This window comes from Stenella coeruleoalba (genome assembly GCF_951394435.1).
Source record: "Stenella coeruleoalba genome assembly, chromosome: 14".
NCBI classification, from domain to species: Eukaryota; Metazoa; Chordata; class Mammalia; order Artiodactyla; family Delphinidae; genus Stenella; species Stenella coeruleoalba.
This window is the reverse complement of record NC_137160.1, coordinates 52,729,994-52,752,677: the sequence shown is the minus strand read 5'-3', so window position 1 is coordinate 52,752,677 and position 22,684 is coordinate 52,729,994. Positions and strand designations below refer to the sequence as shown.

General features: G+C 36.8%; 1 protein-coding gene and 1 pseudogene across 7 annotated transcripts in view; one reads left to right on the top strand and one right to left on the bottom strand.

The window, feature by feature from the left end:
• Positions 1–22,021, top strand: part of YES1 (YES proto-oncogene 1, Src family tyrosine kinase) — a 76,161-nt gene extending 54,140 nt beyond the window's left edge. For all 6 annotated transcript variants that reach the window (XM_079942770.1, XM_079942772.1, XM_079942771.1 and 3 more), the window contains exons 4-12: positions 3,499–3,597; positions 5,635–5,738; positions 5,826–5,975; positions 6,942–7,097; positions 7,266–7,445; positions 13,300–13,376; positions 14,540–14,693; positions 17,871–18,002; positions 18,840–22,021. In XM_079942770.1, the coding sequence (XP_079798896.1) occupies positions 3,499–3,597; positions 5,635–5,738; positions 5,826–5,975; positions 6,942–7,097; positions 7,266–7,445; positions 13,300–13,376; positions 14,540–14,693; positions 17,871–18,002; positions 18,840–19,048 (1,261 nt within the window). In that variant the 3' untranslated portion in view covers positions 19,049–22,021. The remainder of the gene's footprint in view (positions 1–3,498; positions 3,598–5,634; positions 5,739–5,825; positions 5,976–6,941; positions 7,098–7,265; positions 7,446–13,299; positions 13,377–14,539; positions 14,694–17,870; positions 18,003–18,839) is intronic.
• LOC307197126 (small ribosomal subunit protein eS26-like) lies at positions 7,512–9,060 on the bottom strand (annotated as a pseudogene). Its single transcript has one exon. The product of its transcript is annotated as a small ribosomal subunit protein eS26-like (transcript).
• Positions 22,022–22,684: the final 663 nt, after the last annotated feature.

Genomic DNA, 22,684 nt, shown 5'->3' with positions numbered 1-22,684 from the left:
AGACATACGGCATAATACTACTGCTGGAGCCAGAAGTTATGATTTCTGCAAATGGTGTTGCTGTGGTTCTGCCATAAACAGTAGAGATTTAAGAGTGAGGATTGAGGGAGTATATGTAAGTAAGTACCTTACTTAAAAAAAACCTTTATAAAGATATTTCTATGATCCCATTTATCTAAGTACTAGATGATTTAAAGATCTTAATCTCTTTCTCTTAAAAAAACAAACTAAAAAGGCTAAGGAACTCCTGCAGTCCCAAACTGACCATGTTACGTTGCTGTTTCCTTATGTGACTCTCAGACTTGTTGTCATTTAGTGGGCCACCATAGAAAATTCAGTGCTTGTTACAGAAAATAGATCCCATAATTTCATTAGCAGGCACAGTGACCACTTTGTAACTTCTCAGAATAGACACTTATGGTCTCTTTGCATCCAGTCATGTTTCCTTCCATCTTTGTTCCCACTTGCTACCAGTTATTTTTTGAGAACATGAAATGTGATTCTGTCTCTCGGCTTTAAAATCCTTCAATAGCTACTGGCTGCTGTCAAGATAAAACAGCAATAAGAGCAGGCGTCATTCATTGAGCTTTTTCCCCTTCCTCACTCCACTGCCCAGCCAGAGTGAATTACTTATTTATGATTCTGAATACACTGGGGGTTCTCCCCTTCTCTGTGCTTTCACACATGCGATTCCTTTTTTCTGGAATGTAACTTCTTGTCCCTCCACTTTTCTTCCTTCATCTGGCCAACGCTGTGCATCCGTCAAAGTGTATATTCCTGTGTCCTTTCTCAAGGAAGCCTTTCTTGATATGCTTTCTACCTTTCCTGCCTGGCCCAGTCCCCACCTCCTGCTGGATTTGGTGGTGTCTCTCTTACATGTTTACATAGCAACCTGTGCAAACCTCAATTATAGCAGTCATCACAGTTTTGAATTAAAATTTATCACTTGCCTATCATCCTTTTAGACCAGTGGTTCTCAGCATGGGGGCAGAATCAGCCAGGGGACATTTGACCATGTCTGGAGACATTTTTGGTTGTTACATCCATGGTGCTACAACTGGCATCTAGTGGATGGAGGCTAGGGATGCTGCTCAGCATCCTGCGGTGCACAGGACAGCCCCCCCACCACAAAGCATTGTCCAGCCCAAAGTGTCAGTCGTGTGGAGGTTGAGAAATCCTGCTCTAGATGGAGTTACTTGAGGATAAGGACTTTTTACCTGTTTCTAGCACACTCTGTTGTAAGGTCTGTTACTTAAAAGATATTCAGTGAATGTTTGAATGAATCAGTGAATGATTATCAGGATCAAAGTTTTCAGTTTGTATATCTGAACGTACTTAATACATACTAGGAAGCTACAAGCCAAGTATATGAGTTTGTAAACATTTGAATTACAAAAGGATTTTCCATTTCATTTTTAAAAGATCAGATTCACCTCAAGAATTTATGAAATTTCAATGTAGACAAAATATTTTCAATACTTATTTCTGGTAAAGCAAAACATGCATTTAATCTATAGTAGCAGAACCCATATGTCTTCCTCATTGCAGATTGATAATATACTCTCCTTTCACATTAATTTTGGAAAAGTCAAGGCTTATCTATTACAAACTACATGTAGTTCTCATGTTCTGAATTGACTTTAGTCTTATTTGGATGTTCATGGATAACATTCTTGTAAATATACTTTATTACAGGAATTAAATCTTTTTATTATTGCTCATTGCTAATATTTTGGTTACAGTAGTTCTAGGGCATCTGAATTTTTTCTCCTAATATGATAGAAAGAAACATTGTAATTTTATGCATTGTTAAAAAGAAAATCATTGGGACTTCCCTGGTGGCACAGTGGTTAAGAATCCGCCTGCCAGTGCAGGGGACACGGGTTTGATCCCTGGTCTGGGAAGATCCCACATGCCGCAGAGCAGCTAAGCCCGTGAGTCACTACTGAGTCAACTACTGAGCCTGCGTTCTAGAGCCTGCAAGTCACAACTCCTGAGCTCACGAGCCATAACTGCTGAGGCCCGTTCACCGCAACAAGAGAGGCCACCGCAACGAGAAGCACGCATACCACAACGAAGAGTAGCCCCTGCTCGCCGCAGCTACCGCTTACCACAACTAGAGAACGCCCTCGCGCAGCAACGAAGACCCAATGCAGCCAAAAAAAAAAAAAAAAAGAATAAAAAGATTTTTTTTAAAAAAGAAAATCATTTAGCAATAAAAAAAGAATGAGCAACTGATAAATGCTGAAAAAATTATGCTGAGTGAAGGAAGCCAGTCAAAAAGACCAGGTGTTGTATTGTTCCATTTATATGCAATGCCCCACAATGGGCATATCCATAGAAATAGAAAGCAGATTAGTGGTTGGAAATGGTGGGGGAGGGGTGGGATGGGAAGTAACTCTTTTTTTCTTTTTTTTTTTGGTGGTACGAGGGCCTCTCACTGTTGTGGAGCACAGGCTCCAGATGCGCACGCTCATTGGCCATGGCTCACGGGCCCAGCTGCTCCATGGCATGTGGGATCTTCCCGGACCAGGCCACAAACCCGTGTCCCCTGCATCAGCAGGCAGACTCTCAACCACTGCGCCACCAGGGAAGCCCAGGAAGTAACTCTTAATGGGTACAGGGTTTCTTTTGGGGGTGATGAAAATGTTCTAAAATTGATAGTGGTAACGGCTGCAAAACTCTTAAAAAATCTTAAATGGGGGAATTTTATGGTATACAAATTATATCTCAGTAAAGCTTTTAAATGAGAAAACATTTCATCGAAACTGAGTAATCTGAAAGATTTACTTCCCAAATTGTTTTATTCAGCATAGTTTATTGTCTTAGGTTGAAAGGTTAGGTTACGTAAAAAAGAGATTTTATAACTAAAATTAAAGTGGTTTTTTTTTTTGTTTTTTAGGGTTTTTGTTTTGTTTTTTGGTTTGAAGCAGAAACAATGCAATTGTGATTTTGCTTGGCCTTATTCCCTTAATTCATGTAACCTATTTTTTTTTTTTTTTTTTTGGCTGCGTTGGATCTTTGTTGCTGCACGCGGGTTTTCTCTAGTTGCAGCGAACAGGGGCTACCCTTCGTGGTGGTGTGTGGGCTTCACATTGTGGTGGCTTCTCTTGTTGCCGGGCACAGGCTCTAGGCGCTCAGGCTTCAGTAGTTGCAGCACACGGGCTCAGGAGTTGTGGCTCACGGTTCTAGAGCGCAGGCTCAGTAGTTGTGGTGCAGGGGCTTAGTTGCTCCATGACATGTGGGACCTTCCTGGACCAGGGATTAAACCCATGTCCCCTGGGTTGGCAGGCAGATTCTTAACCACTGCGCCACCAGTGATGTCCTCTAACCTATTTTTTAAATATTATTCTTGGAGTTTAATTCTTGATCAAATGAATGCATAAATAAAAATGGAAGTAATACTTCTTGTCTGTTTCAGATACAAGATGGCACTGCAATAGATCGTGTCCTGAGCTGTGGTCTACCTTGTGGTAATTGTTGTTTTATGTGTTGCAGGGAAGGAGACTGGTGGGAAGCAAGATCAATTGCTACAGGAAAGAATGGCTATATCCCTAGCAATTATGTAGCCCCTGCAGATTCCATTCAGGCAGAAGAGTATGGCACTGCTTCATATTTTATTAATTATTTTGATTTTTAAAATGTCTTAATGCACATTCTACTTAGCCACAACTTTACACACGTGCAATTACATACCAGTCTTAATACAGCTAATGTATCGTATTAATAGGAGATGTTACTTGAAAATTAATAATTAATGCCATAGTATTTGCTTACAGTAGGATCATAAATGAATCTGCATTTATAATACTGTATTATGCCTAGTCCCTAGCCTTTATTTTTTCACTTTAAAATAATTGCATTAACCCTTTTTATATTCTGCAGACTCTTTCACGCCAAAAATTTATCCTCCATTGATGTTATTGTATCAGTGTTAACTTCTTGACTTAGGTGCTTGCTCCATGGCTATGGAGAGAGAGTATCTTTGTCTTTTAGGATGTACACACTGAAGCATTTAGAGGTAACGATTCAGCATGTTTGCAACTATCAATTCAGTTCAGAAGGAAATACACACACCCACACAAACACACATACACAGGGAAAAAGAGAATATGACAAAGCAAAATGTTAACAGGAAACCTGGATGGAGTGTGTATGGGAGTTCTAAGTACCATTCTTACAACTTTCAAAAAGTTAAAGTTCACCTTCAGTGACATATTACAGGCATACTCGGAGATATTGTGGATTTGGTTCTAGACAGCCATAATAAAGCAAGTATTGCAGTAAAGTGAGTTGGTTTCCCAGTGCATAAAAGTTATGGTTACACTACACTGTGGTATATTAAGTGTGCAACAGTCTATGTCTAAAAAAACTATGTACATACCTTAATTAAAAATACTTTATTGCTAAAAAATGCTAACCATTGTCTGAGCTTTCAGCAAGCCATAATTGTTTTGCTGTAGAGGGTCCTGCCTCCATGTTGGTGGCTGCTGATCAGAGCGGTGGCTGCTGATGGCTGGAGTGGCTGTGGCAGTTTCTTAAAATAAATCAAAAACAGTTTGCCATGTTGATCGACTCTTCCTTTCACTCAGAGAAAGGAACACTTAGACCATTGTAGGGTTATTACTTGGCCTAATTTCAACATTGTGTATCTCAGGGAGTTGGGAGGCATGAGGAGAGGGAGTTGGGGAAACAGCCAGTTGGTGGAGTAGTCAGATCACACACAACATTTAGCAGTTAAGTTTGCTGTCTTATGTGGAAGAAAATGTTTGAAATACTGCGAGACTTAGCAAAATGTGACACAGAGACGCGAAGTTAGCAAATGCTATTGGAAAAATGACTCTGATAGACTTGCTTGACCGGGTTGCCACAAACCAACAATTTTTTAAAAGACGCAATAAAACAAAACACAATAAAATGAGGTATGCCTGTACTTTTATGACAAAGCAGGTTTATCTGGGATCCATAAATAATACATCATCTTCATATCATAGCACTTGACCCAGCATCTTGCACATAGTAGGTGCTCTATCAATATTTGTTTGCTTTTTTATTAGTGATGTGTAATTTGTCTCCATAACTCTCTGTTCTGCTTTGGGACTTGTTACTTTCCATTTTGTCCTTTGGTCTTTCTTCTCCATTATTCTGTGGCTCCTCCTCAGCAAAAATTGCATTTTTATTCACAAAACCGTATTAAATGAACCCACAGTAATTTAGAGTCTCTAATAATTTGGACATGGTTTACTTGCATCTTACTGAATACAAATGATCACACTGTTGCCAGAGAACCACTTTTACTCTTCCTACTATAATCTTAATATTTTCATCTGTCATTGACTAAAAGACTGTCATTGTTGCCTTTCCTTCTATATTTACGGTTCCTGTGACTGCCAGGTGGAGTTTAAGAGACTTGTTGAGTAGTTAATACATGAAAATACTATGACAATATATTCTGATAGTAATACTTGTAATATTTAAGAAAGATCTTTCATTCTGTTTTACTGTATTTTAAAGCTGTGTTCTGTTCTTTGTCATCCTCCCTATCCCACTCCATTCTTACTAATATCTATGTATAATTTTTCTGATGCTTATTACACCCTTCTAACTCAGAACACTACTCATTTTTTTTTCCAGATGGTATTTTGGCAAAATGGGGAGAAAAGATGCTGAAAGATTACTTCTGAATCCTGGGAATCAACGAGGTATTTTCTTAGTAAGAGAGAGTGAAACTACTAAAGGTATGAATATTGTTAATATAAGTATAAAAATTTTCTTGGGCAGTATTTTAAGAAAGGTATAGTAGAAGTGTTCATTTTCCCTTCTAGGTGCTTATTCCCTCTCTATTCGTGATTGGGATGAGGTAAGGGGTGACAATGTGAAACACTACAAAATTAGGAAACTTGACAATGGTGGATACTATATCACAACCAGAGCACAATTTGATACTCTGCAGAAATTGGTAAAACACTATACAGGTACGTGAATATTTCAAGGGTGAAAATTATTTCCTCATGTTCAATTTTATGAGGACAGCATCCATGTCTTCATGTCTCTTAAGGTCTAACATGCTACTTTATACACAGTATGTGCCCAATGTATTTTAGTTTTAAAATGAGGAACAGATAATACTATTGAGTTGGGTTCATTTTTTTTTTTTGGCTGCATTGGGTCTTCGTTGCTGCACGTGGGCTTTCTCTAGTTGCGGAGAGCGGGGGCTACTCTTCATTGCAGTGCACAGGTTCCTCATTGCAGGGGCTTCTCTTGTTGTGGGCCAAGGGCTCTAGGCGTGCAGGCTTCAGTAGTTGTGGCATGCAGTCTCAGTAGTTGTGGCGCACGGGCTCTAGAGCACAGGCTCAGTAGTTGTGGCGCACAGGCTTAGTTGCTCCGCGGCATGTGGGATCTTCCCAGACCAGGGATCGAACCTGTGTCCCCTGCATTGGCAGGCAGATTCTTAACCACTGCACCACCAGGGAAGTTCCTCACTTGTGGTTTTTAGAAATAACAATTAATGGTAACATTCTCTTTGGGAAGAAATGAAGCACAGTGGTCAAAAGCAGAACTTTGGAGGCAGTCAGATCTAGGGTTTGAAACCCATCTCTATCATGTATTTACTGGGTCACCTTGTGAAAGTTGCTTAAGTTTTCTAAGTCTCTTTTATTTATATGAGATATTTGTAAAGGGCTGAATTAGCACAATAGCTGGGACATAATGGGACATAATAAATAATAACTTTTAAAATGTATTTAATAAAATGTTTGACTTCTTGTATGTTTTGCTTCTTTTATGCAACTCCCTTTTTGTGTTTGTGCTTTTGTAATAAAACTGATAGGACATTGTTTTTATTTCCTATAATTTAAACTTTTAAAAACACTGGTACAATTATATGTACCTTAATTTTTGTAAGTTATTCATTTTACAGTGTAGTTTATTCATTTATCTAGAACATGCTGATGGTTTATGCCATAAGTTAACAACTGTGTGTCCAACTGTGAAACCCCAGACTCAAGGTCTAGCAAAAGATGCTTGGGAAATCCCTCGAGAATCTTTGCGACTGGAGGTTAAACTAGGACAAGGATGTTTTGGTGAAGTATGGATGGGTAAGGAGCCTGAACTTTTGTTTTTTGTCATTGTTTAGACATAGATGAAAATGCCCCAATTTATGATAAGATATGTTGAAATATTTGAGGTTACTGCTGCTCATTGAAGTTTGTTGTAAATCTCTTAAAATATAGGTTAAAATAGTGAAATATGGGTTGTTTCTCTAGGAACATGGAATGGAACCACAAAAGTTGCAATCAAAACACTAAAACCAGGTACAATGATGCCAGAAGCTTTTCTTCAAGAGGCTCAGATAATGAAAAAGTTAAGACATGATAAACTTGTTCCACTATATGCTGTTGTTTCTGAAGAGCCAATTTACATTGTCACTGAATTTATGTCAAAAGGTATGTGTATGTTAGTATTTCATGGGGTATTCATGTTGTTAATAAATTTTAAGTCTTCATCTGTTTTTATGCATCCAGATTTTTACTGTATTTTCTAACTTAAGATTTTTTATGTAGACATGTGAAAAGAGAAAACCTGACATTTTGTTTAATGGAAATTAGCTCCAGTTATTCCAAATGATAGTACGGAGTTTAAAAAGGAAATAAGGCCCTGAATTTATTTTGAAAGTAAATAGTCCTTCATTCCATTTGACTAAAGTCAGTGGAATAGCTGGGAAGGTGAAAAAGAAAAGAAGTATTCACACTAGTTGATTTAAAATAATGCAATCAGAAAGCTATTTATATTTTTAGTACTAAAGCAAAGAAATCAGGTAAAGTTAAGAAAATTAACTTTATCTAGTTTTAATATAATCTCACTCAGAAATCCTAGAAACTGCTTTTTGCCACTACTGTCAACTGAAATTTCTCCATTTCTCCAAACCCCAGACCCCAAGGTGTGGGATCTTCAGTAACAGGGTTGGTTAGGGCCAGGGAAAGAAGGGAAGGCTGTCGCTCTTCTCTCTTTCCCTTTGCTGATGATGCATTAGAAGAGGAACTAGTAAGTCACCAAATATGCTTGCTGACAGGCCTGCTTTTTATCCTCTTGAATTTTATCTCCTTTTTTTAGTCTTAATGAGTCATTAGTCAGAGCCACTGATGGAGTCATCCCTCACCATTTGTCCATCTTGATCAGTGATGTAGTTCCATCTAGTGGTGACAGGACCAACTACAAGCTACACATTGACCATAAGAAAATATTTCCCCCCAAAAGAAACAGAAAAACCAAAAGTTAAGAATTGACACAGCCTGCTAATTGAGAGCCAAAACATTACCTAAAGCTCCCAAAGCACATGGCACTTTTGGCAAAGAATCTCTACTTCAAACAACTGCCAAATATCCCATGTCAGAGTACATTAGATGAACTAGAAGGGAGAAAAGGGGCAAGGAGAAAGTTTAAATCAGGATATTGATAGCATAAGAATATAGTGGAGATAAAGCTAATGGTCCGTTTAGCTTTGTATATTGATTTCAAGAAGTATTTAATTGGGGAATATGGTAGAAGTCTATGTTGTCAGATTGCTGGGTTAGGATTATTTCTAGATGGGAGGTTTAGTATACAAGATCACAAATGCCCCTTCTAGTTTTTTAATTTTTTTTTAAATATAATTTCCATTTTATTGTCTTTCCAGAGGACACTATTTCTTTAGTCTTTAAGGACTTAGCGTCTTACATGGGCTTTGGCGGAGGTCATGGGGCAGCACCCGCAGGTCTAAATCGGGGTGGAGGTGTTCCGGTCTTTCTGGGCTTCCCGAGAACGATTCCTGACTACCTTGCTGTGAATGGCACAACTCACCCAGTAATGCAGTTTCACATACAGCTTGGGAAGCACACAGGCGTTGAAAACACTCGCTTCGGAAATGTCCCTGACAGCTGCAGCCTCTACGATGTTCCGAATGATGAGCTTCTTAAATGGCCTTGTCCTTGGGCACACATCGGGCACAGTTGGTGCAGCGAATAGGCTGCACGTGGCCGCGGCCCTTTTTGGGTGACCATTATTCCTTCTTTTCTTGGTCATCTTGGAAGCACGGAGGCGAGAGAGGCCCTTCTAGTTTTAAACTCTGTAATTCCCCATCTTGCTATTCAGGCACTTAGAACTTGGCCCTCCATAATCTATCCAGACTCATTGCTTCGTGTGTTCTCTTTATAATCAGAATGCTCTAGAAATTGTTAACAATTAAAATGTATTGAATGCTTCTAATATATAAACAGTGTGCCAGTATTATAAGGTATCAAAGAAATAAAGCCATCTAACCAACTTACATTGAATTAAGAGAGAAAAGACCTAACCCGATAAGTTAATTTTCAGTATAAAAGTAAATAACAGCTCGCTATCAACAAACAAGTTCAAAGCATAATGGATTTCTAGGTGTTTTGACACATTCAGTAAGTAACATAGAAATTGAGGAAGAGATAACATAGGTTGGAATAAAATGAGAAATATCAGTAGAAAAGACAAGTCTTGAAATACCCTTTAAGATTATGAAGGACATGAATAAGTAAAGTGAAGGGTACCAGTATTTTTCTGCAGAGCTATGAGGAAATGGGGAACAAAACCATGGGTAGTGGAAAGTATAGAAGGTAACTGGTTGGAAATAAGGCCAGAGAGGTATATGAGACCGACTTAAGGACTGCTCTGAATTGGTTTCATAATTACTTATCAAATACATGCTCTCTCTGCCATGAATGAGCTTCAGAGGGTCAGTGAACGTCCTCTGAAGTTCTCTGTCAATCTTTGCACAGTTATGTATGTTTTTCTAGAAAGAGAGTCCATAGACTCTCATTCATCAGATTCTCAAAATAACCCATGACCAAAAAAAGGTTAAGGACCCACTGATATGATCCAAAATGTTCTGATAAATGGATATAAGAAACTTTTAAGGGGGGGGGGGATTTGTTGTAATTAAAGATCAGAAAAAAAGAATTGTCAAAATAACACACATTCCAGTCCTGGATTTCTGTGCTCTGCAGCCTTTGCACTGTTTTAGCAATTATCATTACACTGAATGATGTTCTACATAGTGGATTGATCATGGCTCCTTATCTAGATTCTAAATCCTGAAACAAAGAACTGTAGCTTTTGCTTCTTTCTGTATATTCAACATTGTCATGCAGTGTATTTATATAACATCAGTCTGTCTTGCAGGCTAAGAAAAAGAAGTGTTCTTTCCTCTGTTTAAGGACAGTTAAATCCTTCCTTTCGTTTAAAAGAAAACCCTCTCTTGGTCCCAACATCTGCTTTTCACTGACTTCTCTTTACCTTTTGCTTCCCTTCACAGCCAAGATTCTTTTTTTTTTTTTAAATTTATTTATTTATTTTGGGCTGCATTGGGTCTTCATTGCTGTGCATGGGCTTTCTCTAGTTGCGGCAAGTGAGGGCTACTCTTTGTTGCGGTGTGTGGGCTTCTCACTGCAGTGGCTTCTCTTGTTGCGGAGCACAGGCTCTAGGCACATGGCCTCCAGTAGTTATGGCTCGCGGGCTCTAGAGCAGGCTCAGTAGTTGTGGCGCACGGGCTTAGTTGCTCTGTGGCATGTGGGATCTTCCGGGATCAGGGCTTGAACCCCTGTCCCCCTGCGTTGGCAGGTGGATTCTTAACCACTGCACCACCAGGGAAGCCCCAGGATTCTTTAAAGAAGACAGTATTACATCTTTACTTCCTAACTAGCCATTTTACTCTTTTTAAATTACAGAATATTTCAGACATACAAAGAATACCATAACACCCATGTCCCTACCATCCAAATTTAACTAATGTTTACATTTTGCCATATTTGCTTCAGATCTTTCTACTAAGGAAACAACACATTAAAGATCTAACTTAATCCTTGTTTTTACCCCTCCTTGAGCCCATTCCCTTCAGAGGTAACCTCAGTTTTGAAGTTGTTGCTTTTCCCATCTCTGTTTTTCCTGTTGATATACTTTTACTAATATATAGTTAACCTATTAACAGTATTTGTATATTTTTAAATTACATAAATTTAACCAGCTTTATTTTCATTCAGCATCACGTGCTTGAGAGTTATTCATGTGGATAAGGGAAGATCTCATTTGTGTACTTTTAACTATTGAATGAAATTCTGTATGAGTGTTCCATTGTTTATTCATTCCTTTCCCAATGAACATTTAGGTTGCTTTTAGTTTGCACCATCACAGACAGTGCTGCAGTGAATATTCTTGTACTTGCCATTTTTGGAAAGGGGAAAGAGACTCTGGAACATTGGGTGCGGCAGCAGTAGCATCACCTGGACACTTGTTAGAAACACAGACTTTGGCAATGAGGCCCCGCAGTCTTCACTTTCCCACCCCCTTATGTAATAATAGTCCATTGTGGACTGTTAATTCCATTTATTAAGTGCCTCTGGAAATGTTCCTCTTCTCACTCTTTCCTAGACTACTGCAGGAACTTTTAAACTTATTCCTTTTATGCAGTTTTAGTACAATATCATTCATCAAATTGGAGTGATTGCTTTTTCAACATAAATCTGATCATATTGCTTCTCTATAAAACTTCATATAAAAAAGATAAAGTCCATTTATGCATTGCCTTCTGTGTTCTGACTCCTGCAGCCTCTTTCTCATCAGTTCCCATCTTTGTGCCCATGTTCTTGCATAGGAAGGACCGTTTTCAGTTCCTTGAACTTACTGTGCCGTTTCATGAATTACTGCCTTTGTACTTGTTATTCTGTCTTCCTGGAATTCTCTATCTGACCCCATTCTTCTTCAAGATGCATCTCCTCTGTGAAGCCTTTCCTGATTTTTCCATAGAATTAACCAGATCCATCGTGTCTCCACTGTAGTTTTTACAGTAACTTTTATAACACCTACTGGACAATATTTATTTGTGTCCATATAGTTTCTAGATCTATATACTATACTTTCATATAGTATTTTAAGAGCTTATTTATCTTTGTATCTTCTATGCCTTTTACAGTGCCTCACATGTAGTAGACCCTCAGTAAATATTTGAAAGGGCAGATAAATGGAGAAACACAGTAACATGTCCTCCCTGCCATAGACGGACCAGAGGAAGAGAGAGATTCCCTGACTTTGAATCTCTATAAATGAAGATACTAAGTCATGACTATGTCTTGCTTCATAGTCCTGTCAACACGGAAAGGGCTTTCTTTGCCTTGCCTTGTTTTTTGTTTTATTTTACTTTTATTTTGAAGTACTTTTAAACTTACAGAACAATTGCAAAAATAATACAAAGAATTCCCATGTATGTTTCAGCCAGATTCGGCCAGTGCTATATATATGTATGAATAAATGTGAGGGTTTTTTCCCGAACCATTTGAGAGTACGTTGCAGACGTTATGCTTGCTTTACCTCTAAATACTTGAGTTTGTCTTCTGAAGACAAGAACATTGTCTTACATAACCACAGTACAATGATCAAATTCAAGAAATGTAACATGGTTACAATTTTGTTGCCTAAAATACAGTTCATATTCAGATTTCACCGATTGTCCCAGTGACGATTATAGCAGTCCCCCCCACCCCGCCCACCGATCTGGTATCCAGTCCGTGGTCATGCATTGCTTTTAGTCATCCATCTCTTTAGTCTCCTTTAATCTGGAGCAGTCCTCAGCTTTTCTTGTCTTTCATAACGTTATTATTTTAAGAGAACAAAGTTGCTTCATAAAATGTGCCTTAATTTGGGTTTGTCTGATATTTTCTCTTGATTAAATTCAGGTACATGGTAAGTTTTTAACCTGTAATAGAATAGCAATTAGACGTTTTCTTTCCAACCTTTATCTCTGCTGTAATGCATAGTACTTTGCTGTTGCATGGTATCTTCTGCTAAAATTGAGAGAAGTTGGTTGTACTAACACTTCATATCAACTCATTTATTTAGCCACCTAGCTTTAGTTTCAAGTACCCCAAGATGTCCTCAAGTTGTCTGAGCTCTTGTTACAGATTGACTTAAAAATATAAGTATCTAATACTACTTTTTGACTAAAAATTGGGCTGATTTTGATCAAAGCAAACAAGGAAAGAATGTCTGTAATCTGGTGAGATGATTGCATTTTCCCTTTTTTTTTCATGTTATCAGAAGTTTTAAAAAATTCAGTTTAGGGCCCTCTTCTAGAATCTTAAAGATAATTATTCAGAAATTCCAAAGCTGCAAAAAATATTGAAGAATAAAAAGCTGAAGTTTTGTATTGTGATATGATTTGTTTGGAGGTAGGGGAATGTTTGTTGCAATTCTGATTTAAGATTTGCTTATTTTTTATGAATGTCTTGCTGTCTGTTACAGGGAGCTTATTAGATTTCCTGAAGGAGGGAGATGGAAAGTACTTGAAGCTCCCACAACTGGTTGACATGGCTGCTCAGGTACTTGTGTGTTTATACATGTGTCCATTTGAATTGCAAGTGTACATTAAAAATGTAAACTAATCTTAGTAGATACTATTGTTCAAATAGTGAAATCATGGAATTTTATAGCTGGGAGGAACATTACAGATAATCCAGTCTGAACTCGTATGTTACAGATACTGTAGTATCTTGAGGACCCAGGTATCTAAAAGTCATATAACTTATTAGTATTAGAATCAGGTAAGTAACTCCCAGTACAGTGCTTTCCTGTATCATATGGCCTTTCAGAAACATATGCATCCACAAGTATAAAATCTATATGTATTTATATTTCAGTAGATAAATTTTAAGTCAATGAATGATCGCTATTCCAAAGAAAATATTAGAAATCTAAAGTGTGTGCTGCAAAAGGCCCTGAACAAAGCTGGGAGTGGGATGCCGTAGATAGGCAGATATTAAGCAACATAGAATCATACTGATCCTACCAGGATAGAAGGTTGGAAAGTAATATACCTAAAATAATTAATAATATTGGTCTTTAAATAAAGAAATAAAGGTAAAGTATATGCTGAATTTCTTATTTAATATAGTCCAAAACAAGAATTAAGATGGCAGTATACAGTTAAAGATGGGATAGTTTTACTATTCTGGATCTGAAAACTATTAAAAGTTATATTCAGGTGTGTGATAGGTATTCAAGGGGCCTTTTATTGGCTTTGGTTGACACATTGGGTCTAAGACTCTTCTCTCAGTGAGTGTCCAGATGTCCATGGGATCTAACAATTTAGAGAAACTTTATGCCAAGAAACCGTACCTGTGAGACTTTAGCATATGTCAAGCCTCGTCCACACACCTGAGCTCAAGGCTCTGAGCCCCTCTATACTAGGGGCCAGCAAACTGTTTCTGGAAAGGGCCAGGTAAATGCTTCAGGCTTTGTGGGCCTTTCTCCTACTCCCCTATCCCCTCTCCTTCTCTCCTTCCCTCTCTCTCCCTCCATATCCTCCTCTCCCTCCACCCACTCCATTAAAAGGTTTTCTGTTCTTATTATTATCTGCTAGACTATGCCCCATTACCATCATCTCTTTTGAAGATATATGATTCTTCAGCGATCTGGCTTAACATTAACCAGAATTGTCCTCTCCCTCCTTCCCTTTGTATCATATGTTTTTTTTCTTCCCAAGATTGCTGATGGTATGGCATATATTGAAAGAATGAACTATATTCATCGAGATCTTCGGGCTGCTAACATTCTTGTAGGAGAAAACCTTGTGTGCAAAATAGCAGATTTTGGCTTAGCAAGGTTAATTGAAGACAATGAGTATACAGCTAGACAAGGTAAAATGGCTTTTTAATAAATGCTTGTAACCTCATTTTTGATGGATTTTTCTTACCATTCTTTTGAATATACAGGGTTTTACAGAATAAGAAGAACAGCTCTCGGTCTGCTCAGAAGAGTCATAGAAACATTAGCAACTGTACTCCAATAAAAAAGAAAGGAAAAGAAAAAAAAAGTCATAAAAACATTGATTTTTATTCATAAAATTATACACGGTGCATAGTACTGTGGCTTTCTGATAGTTATTTCCCCCAAGGAAGAATCTAACTGTGGGTGTTCTTTGCATTATAAATATAGCAAGCAGTATTCTCTTCACACTTCCTTTGGCATGCCAACAAATAAGAAACATTTTAAAATAACTTTTGTAACGAACTTCAGAACCATCCAGTTTTTACTACACTAAGGACTAGGAGTTAATGTATTAAGAAATAGCATACAATTTTATAAAGGCTTTGGAAACCAGTTCCGTGCCAGATTTACAATAATTCTTTATTATATATAAAATTGTAGTAAATAAAAACACTTATAAGATTGACACTGTAAACAGTGAGGGAGGGGAGCTTACAGAAATTACAACAGGTCACTTCTTTTATTTGGTGTCTATCTCTCTGAGCTCTCATTCAGTATACATTTAAAGGACAAAATATATGCATACAGAAAGAGTATGGTTTTTGGTTTTTTTTAAAGTCAAGGTTGTGTCTTTCCTCCCTCTTTATTTTTTTTATTTTTTTAATTTTTTTTAACATCTTTATTGGAGTATAATTGCTTTACAATGGTGTGTTAGTTTCTGCTTTACAACAAAATGAATCAGTTATATATATACATATGTTCAAGAGTATGGGTTTTTGAGTTCCAGTTCCATCTCCTGTTAGCCCAGAGATTTCACCCAAGTTACCTAACCTTTTTGACTGGGCCTCAGTCTCCTCACTTATAAATATTAGATGGTAATACTTACTTTTCAAGATTGTTGTGAAACTTAATGCATTAATAGATGTAGAGTGCCTGACATTACCTAACATAGTGGACGCTCAGTCCACTATGAAAAGAAAGAGTGTAACTTTGACAGGCAGAGAGTAAGTAAGGTCGAGTGCAGATCAGCACATAGGTTGTTCATCCTGATGAAACCTTCAGGCCTCCACACCTATAAAAAAGATACCTTGGCATTCATCATCTCCTACTGTCTAGTTCCAGCTTGTCTTTAACAGACATTTGAGTCCTTCCACGTGCTGGACATCAGGGCACAGCTGTAAGAGGCATGATTTCTGCTGTCAAGGAGCTCACTGACTAATGTCTGTCTGCAACTGAATTATAAACAGACTATTTCAATACAAACTAGTAAGACCAACGTAAAGGTTAGCAAAGATTTATTTAGTAGATATACCAAAAAAACCTTTTCTCAGCTATCCACTATTACCATCATTTCATAAAAGAAAGAGCATTTTAACACTACACAAGCAGGAAGAATGTAATCTCAGAATAAAGAATATACCTATAAATTAGTGATTTTAGCTTTATGAATTGATGTGTGATCTTTTTTCTCTTTTTTTCATTGGACTGTATCTTTTTGTCACTGACCATATTGGTACTCAAACCACTGTTTGAGTACCACTGATTTAGGGAACTGTTCCCTAAATCACAGTTCTCAACCAGGGGTGGTGGTACTGCTCGCCGAGGGACATTTGGCAACCTCTTGAGACATTTTTATTTTTATTTTATTACTTATTTTTTTGGCTGCACCACGCACCATGAGGGGTCTTAGTTCTCCGATCAGGGATCGAACCTGTGCCCCCTGCAGTGGAAGTGCAGAGTCTTAACCACTAGACCGCCAGAGAAGTCCCTTTAGACATTTTTAGTTGTTACAACTGGGAGGTTGCTACTGGCATCTACTGGGGGCGGCCCAGCATACCACTAAACACCCTGCAAAGTACAAGCTAGCCCCGACCAAGCAGAGAATTATCCAGCCCCAAATGCCAGTAGTCCCCAGGTTGAGAAACCCTGTCTTCAACACAGTGCTTTCTTTTCAATCTCCATACGTTTGTGCTGTTCCCTCCAGCTGAAATATCTTCCTATTGTTCTTTAATCTTTACCTGCAAAAATTCTAAGCATTCTTTAAGACTAAACTTAGCCTCCACTTTTTAAATGAAACCTTTTGTGATTGTGCTAATGAAAATTGATCTTCTGTTTGAACATCTAAAGAACTGTTTTACAACATTATATACATATATAAGGAACTTCAAGTATTTAAGACACCTATAATCTCATTTTCACTATAAGTGTATAAACGTCACAAAGGCTATGTTTTTGTGTCTCCTATAACAATTAGCATAATGTCTTGTGCATAAAAAGTAAGTATACACTAAATGTTTGACTAAATATTTTTTAGTCTTTTAGGCTTTTAAAAATGATAGTACAATAAAATTTTCCAGAGAGATATCATAAAATATTTAGAAAGGAGATTGTGGTTGAAAACCAGTAGACGTTAGAACCGATAGAATAGGTTCTTGGCAACCAACAGAACTACTAGGAGCTAGACTGACTTAAAAGTTATAGATCCTATAACCCATGTATTTGGTTGCTTCTTACTAGAGTTTTTACCTCTCTTTTCTTTTTTTAAAAAAAATATTTATTTATTTATTTTTGGCTGCGTTGGGTCTTTGTTGCTGTGCGCGGGCTACTCTTTGTTGAGGTGCACGGGCTTCTCATTGCAGTGGCTTCTCTTGTCGCGGAGCACGGGCTCTAGGCGCATGGGCTTCAGTAGTTGTGGCCTGCGGGCTCTAGAGCACAGGCTCAGTAGTTGTGGTGCACGGGCTTAGTTGCTCCATGGCATGTGGGATCTTCCTGGACCAGGGCTTGAACTCGTGTCCCCTGCATTGGCAGGCGGATTCTTAACCACTGCGCCACCAGGGACGCCCCCACCTCTATTTTCTTGAATAATTTTCTATCCCCATCAGCCATTCTGTCATTGAATATCTTATCAGGAAGAAATGTGATTTTTATTAATGCAAATTTTAAATAGTATTAAAGAAAATTTTCCCATGTATCTTGTACTTTTGAAGAATTTGACACTGATGACATGTACAGTAGGGATAGTGACAAAAAATTAACCTTGCTTATGTCATATTTACACAAATAGAGAAAAGCAAGTTACTGAAGCAAGCTTGTCAATACTGTTTTAGGTGCAAAATTTCCAATCAAATGGACAGCTCCTGAGGCTGCACTATATGGTCGATTTACAATAAAGTCTGATGTATGGTCATTTGGAATTCTGCAGACGGAACTGGTAACAAAGGGCAGAGTGCCATATCCAGGTAAGTTTGCATTTCATGTAACTGGAGTTTATTATGAGCAAAAGTGTAAGGGGTTGGGGGAGACGTTTATTTTTCTCTCTCTGTCTCATCTTTTTTTTTTTGTCATTGGATGGGGAGCAGTCTATGAGAGCCACAGTCCTTGAGATAGGGTAAGGTGTGCTCAGTTTTCTCCCTTTAGGGCATTTTCTAAAAGGGCCTTTTCGCTCTGCTGTTCTCTTAGGAGATGAGCATAAATATATCCTAGTCCTCTCCTTCCCCAGGTAATTGAGGGTATGCTTACCCTGTGATAACACAGGGTGCACTGCTGATGGGGTTGGTGGGGATTACAGAGGAATACAAGAAAGGAACTGTGTAATAACTTGAGGTAAGTCAAACAGGTGACAGTTGATAAGGAAACTGTTTCAAGGAAGTGACTTGATATAAAATAACATAATTAGTATATTTGGCAAAACCAGGACTAGCACTCTTTCTTCTGAATTCCTGTTTGAAAGTTCTTGGCCACTGTTCCTCATTAGCCTAAGTTTGGTCATTATTAACTGTTAGTATCAGAAAGTATCAGTACCTCAGAGTAGCACTCTGAATTCTCATTGAAGGCATTAGTATTAAAAGCCAGATTTTAGGTGGAATGAAAAAAGATATGTTGAAACAGATTAGCATTTTCTAAGCTCTTGTTGATGTACTTTGACATTTAAAATTCACTTTCTTTGTTGAAAGAATCGCTTCTCTAAATAAACTCACTCGAATATACCTCCAATTAGTTAGTGGTTAGGGGATTTGTTCTTTTTGCTAGTGGAGTTTGGCGTCACTGTTTTTTGGTGTTTGAATCTTGCGTGATAGGTATGGTAAACCGCGAGGTGCTGGAACAGGTGGAACGAGGGTACAGGATGCCGTGCCCGCAGGGCTGTCCAGAGTCCCTACATGAATTGATGAATCTTTGTTGGAAGAAGGACCCTGATGAAAGACCAACGTTTGAATATATCCAGTCCTTCTTGGAAGACTACTTCACTGCTACAGAGCCACAGTACCAGCCAGGAGAAAACTTATAATCCGAGAAGCCAATTTTATATGCACAAATCTGCCAAAATGTAAAGAACTTGTGTAGACTTCCTCACGTACAGGAATCAAAAGAAGAAAATCTTCACCCTGCATGTTTTTGATGGTAAACTGGAATTACAGATGTGGTTGCACAAAACCACTTTTTTTTTTCCTAAGTGTTAAACTCTAAAGTACCAATGATGAATTTTTCAGCTTATTTCAGGGTCCAAAGAAAGTATAGTTAAGATATTGATGACTGTGTGAGTGATAGCATGACAATGAAGAGCAACAAGGCTACTGTTTATGAATCACTACCTTTCTTTTATTCCCCAAACTCATAATTAAGAGAAATTTATCAATCAGTATAGACAAAACTTGGGAGATTAAAAAGTTATACTATAATAAAATCTAGAATTACAGAACTTCACGGGACCAAACAATTCCATTCCAATTTTTTAAAATTTCTTGCATTTATTATTATTAAAAGTTTTTTCTAAGTTGAACAGTTAATATGCAACCTTAATATATGCCTTTGTTTGCATGGAAGTGGGCCAGGTCTCTAGAAGCAAAAAGGAATATAAACAGCATCTAAAACTTGATTAAATGTTAGACAACAGCAGTGGAATTTGAAAGTATAATGCACTATGTTAATACTCAGTATACTCATGGAACTGGAAAGTAGAAGAAATTTTTCACTTTAATCATTTCTGAATAGCTCAGTTTAAAATAATGAAGGTAACTAGAATATGGGTTAATCTTTTATAAGGTTGCACTGATTTTTTTTAAAGGCAATATATAATTGAAATCATATTATCCAACCCAAGGGGAAATCTTTTAATCTTTAGATAGCATGAAAAAAAATAAACCCAGCATTTAAATAGTCCTTTTTGAAAAACAGACTGGTACTGTGAGATTGCTAATATGTACTTATGATGATGGGTGCCACAAATATAAAATATCACTAGATCAGGGACTTGAATGCACTTTTGCTCTTATTGAATATAGACTAACAGAGAGGAAAATGTATTTAAAGAAATATGAGAAAAGAAAATGTGAAAGTTTTACAGATAGAGAGATGGAATGTAATGTTTAATGTTGACGTTACAGAGTGACAAAATGGCTTTGCTGGCACTCAAAGCTCCTCACTTATTTTCTGAGATTTTAAGAGTTATAAGGTATGACTATAAAACTAATCTTTCTTAACATAAATACTAAATGAGTGCTATAAGCCTCAAAATAGCTAAGTTAAGGCTTCCCACTAATTCCAGTGATACAGCTTTTATGCAAAACATTTTTAGAACTCTAGGTTTCAAATCCATGTTTGAATCTACATTCACTTTTTAAATATGCTTAATGATGATCATTTTTTCCCTTCGAGAATTTAGTTGATTTGAGGAGGAAAACATATTCGGAATAATAGCAGTGGTGAAAAGAGGGGGACAGATTTTGCCTATTTAAAGTACAGAAGTGAAACGTACAGAATAATACTGATTTTCATGACTAACTCAAAAAGAAAATTCCAAAATACGAATTTGAATAGCAGCATCACTGGTTTAAGTGTCTAGCAAAGGGACTGAATCTGACAAATGAAAGTCTGGTATTTACGTTTTAAAATACTCTCTTTTATAGTCACACTTTAAATAAAGCAACACATCAGGTCCCAGTATTTTAGGAATGTTATTACTGACCACCATCACATACCTGATTTGATCGTTAAATTTAAAATTCTGTGCTGTGGTCTCTCTGTTGAGATTCAAACCATTTTAAAATGTGACAGATGAACTTCATGCAGGTTGGCAACAGTTCTGGTACTAAAAATTGTGGTGGCTTCTTATGTTTACGTAACCTGCTTAGTATTGAATCCCTCTTCCAAGAGGGTTTTCCCAAGAATTCTGCTGTCATCACTTACCTTTAACGTCTACAACCTGTGACATCAGAGTTTTAAAGGGCTTTGTGTGAACTATGATATTACAATTTTTCTAAGCATTTTAAAAAGGATAAAATTATATGTTTATGTACTAATTCTCTTCAGAAAAATAGGCCAGAAAAAGTTGATGGTATTCATTAGGTTTTAACTGAATGGAGCAGTTCTTTATAATATCGATTGTATAGTTAGGAAATAAAACACTAACTTAATGTGTATTCAGTTTAAATGGTTATGTATTTTTAAATTGCTGAGAAAAATAAACAACTTTGTACATTTGAAGATTTTTTCCAACAGCTTTTCTTCTTCAACCTCTTAATGTGTTTTTCTTACCAAAAGAGGAAGTTGGCAAAAACAGCCTTCTAGCACACTTTTTTAAATGAATAATGGTAGCCTAAAACTTAATATTTTTATAAAGTGTTATTACATTGTTTTGTGGATAATTGAAATAAAAATTTTCATTGAATGCACCGATTTATCTTTTTAGCCACTACTAATACTTTCTCATCAGTTTTTTAAGAATTGGTATTTAAAGCAAAGTATATTCTGTTTCTTCTTCCATTGGGGAAAAAAAGTGTTGAGTTATGACTCTTGAGCAGAGTTAAATCAATTCTTTATGAAATTCAGAACATTATTGAACTCATTCTGTGTGGTTAATTTTCCATGTCAGGTGAGTGAGTTACATTATTTTTACAGGTTTTTTTTTTTTTAATTATATCAGCAACTACAGTTTTAATGTATTATACAGAGAAACCTAAGTGATTTAAGTGAAGCTATTCACAGAAGAATCTGTGTGAAGGGTATAAAATAGAATAACTACTTTTGATCATAAAGGATTCAGTTTTCTAAAAATGAAAAATATGTGAGCCTTATTTCTATGTGTGTTTTATACTTCTATTATAGGTTTAATGAAAATAAGATACTAAATTATGAATGGCCAATCAAAAGCATTTGTTATTTTCAATAAGGTAATAATATTAATTGCCGTTTACTGTTATATTATCAAAATTATTAACTTTGTTTTTCCCTAATGATTTCAGAAAATTAACATTTAATCAACAAACACATCATTTAGTAAGCATTTATTAAATATTTTTATACAGTACGGTAATAGTTTCTCAACTTAAGAATGTTTTCCTAGTTTGCTGTTTGCCTTTTAAGTTTGCATGTAACTTTTTTGACATTTAAGTTGTACATTTGTATGTTATCAAATCTTTTTTATGCCTAAACAGTTCTTTGCATCCCAAGATTAAATATTCATCTCATCTGTTACATTTTATGCTTTTGTGTTTTACATCACTCTTTAATTCGTTTGGAAGTTATTTGGGTATAAAATGTGACTTATAAGTCTAGCATGATTGTTTCCCATACAGTTAATTTTCCCAGCACCAATTATTGGTTAATCCATGCCCACTGTATTGGTTTTGTCCAGTTAACTAGCCATTCTGACGTCACTACTTTCAATGACTAATCACTTGATAATGCATTTTAATAGTTAAGCAAGTTGCCTTTGCGATTCCTTTTTTTTTCTTCATCTTGGTATTCTGGCAAGTTCTTGATGAAGTTTAGACTTTATTTTTCATACTCCAAAAAAGTTCAGGTGAGATTTTGGTTAGGATTACATTATGTTTATAAGTTAACTTGTAAGAAATAACATCTTTCCAATCAGTCTTCCCATCCTGTCTATTCAAATGTTTATTCATCCCTTGATTTATTCTTTTAA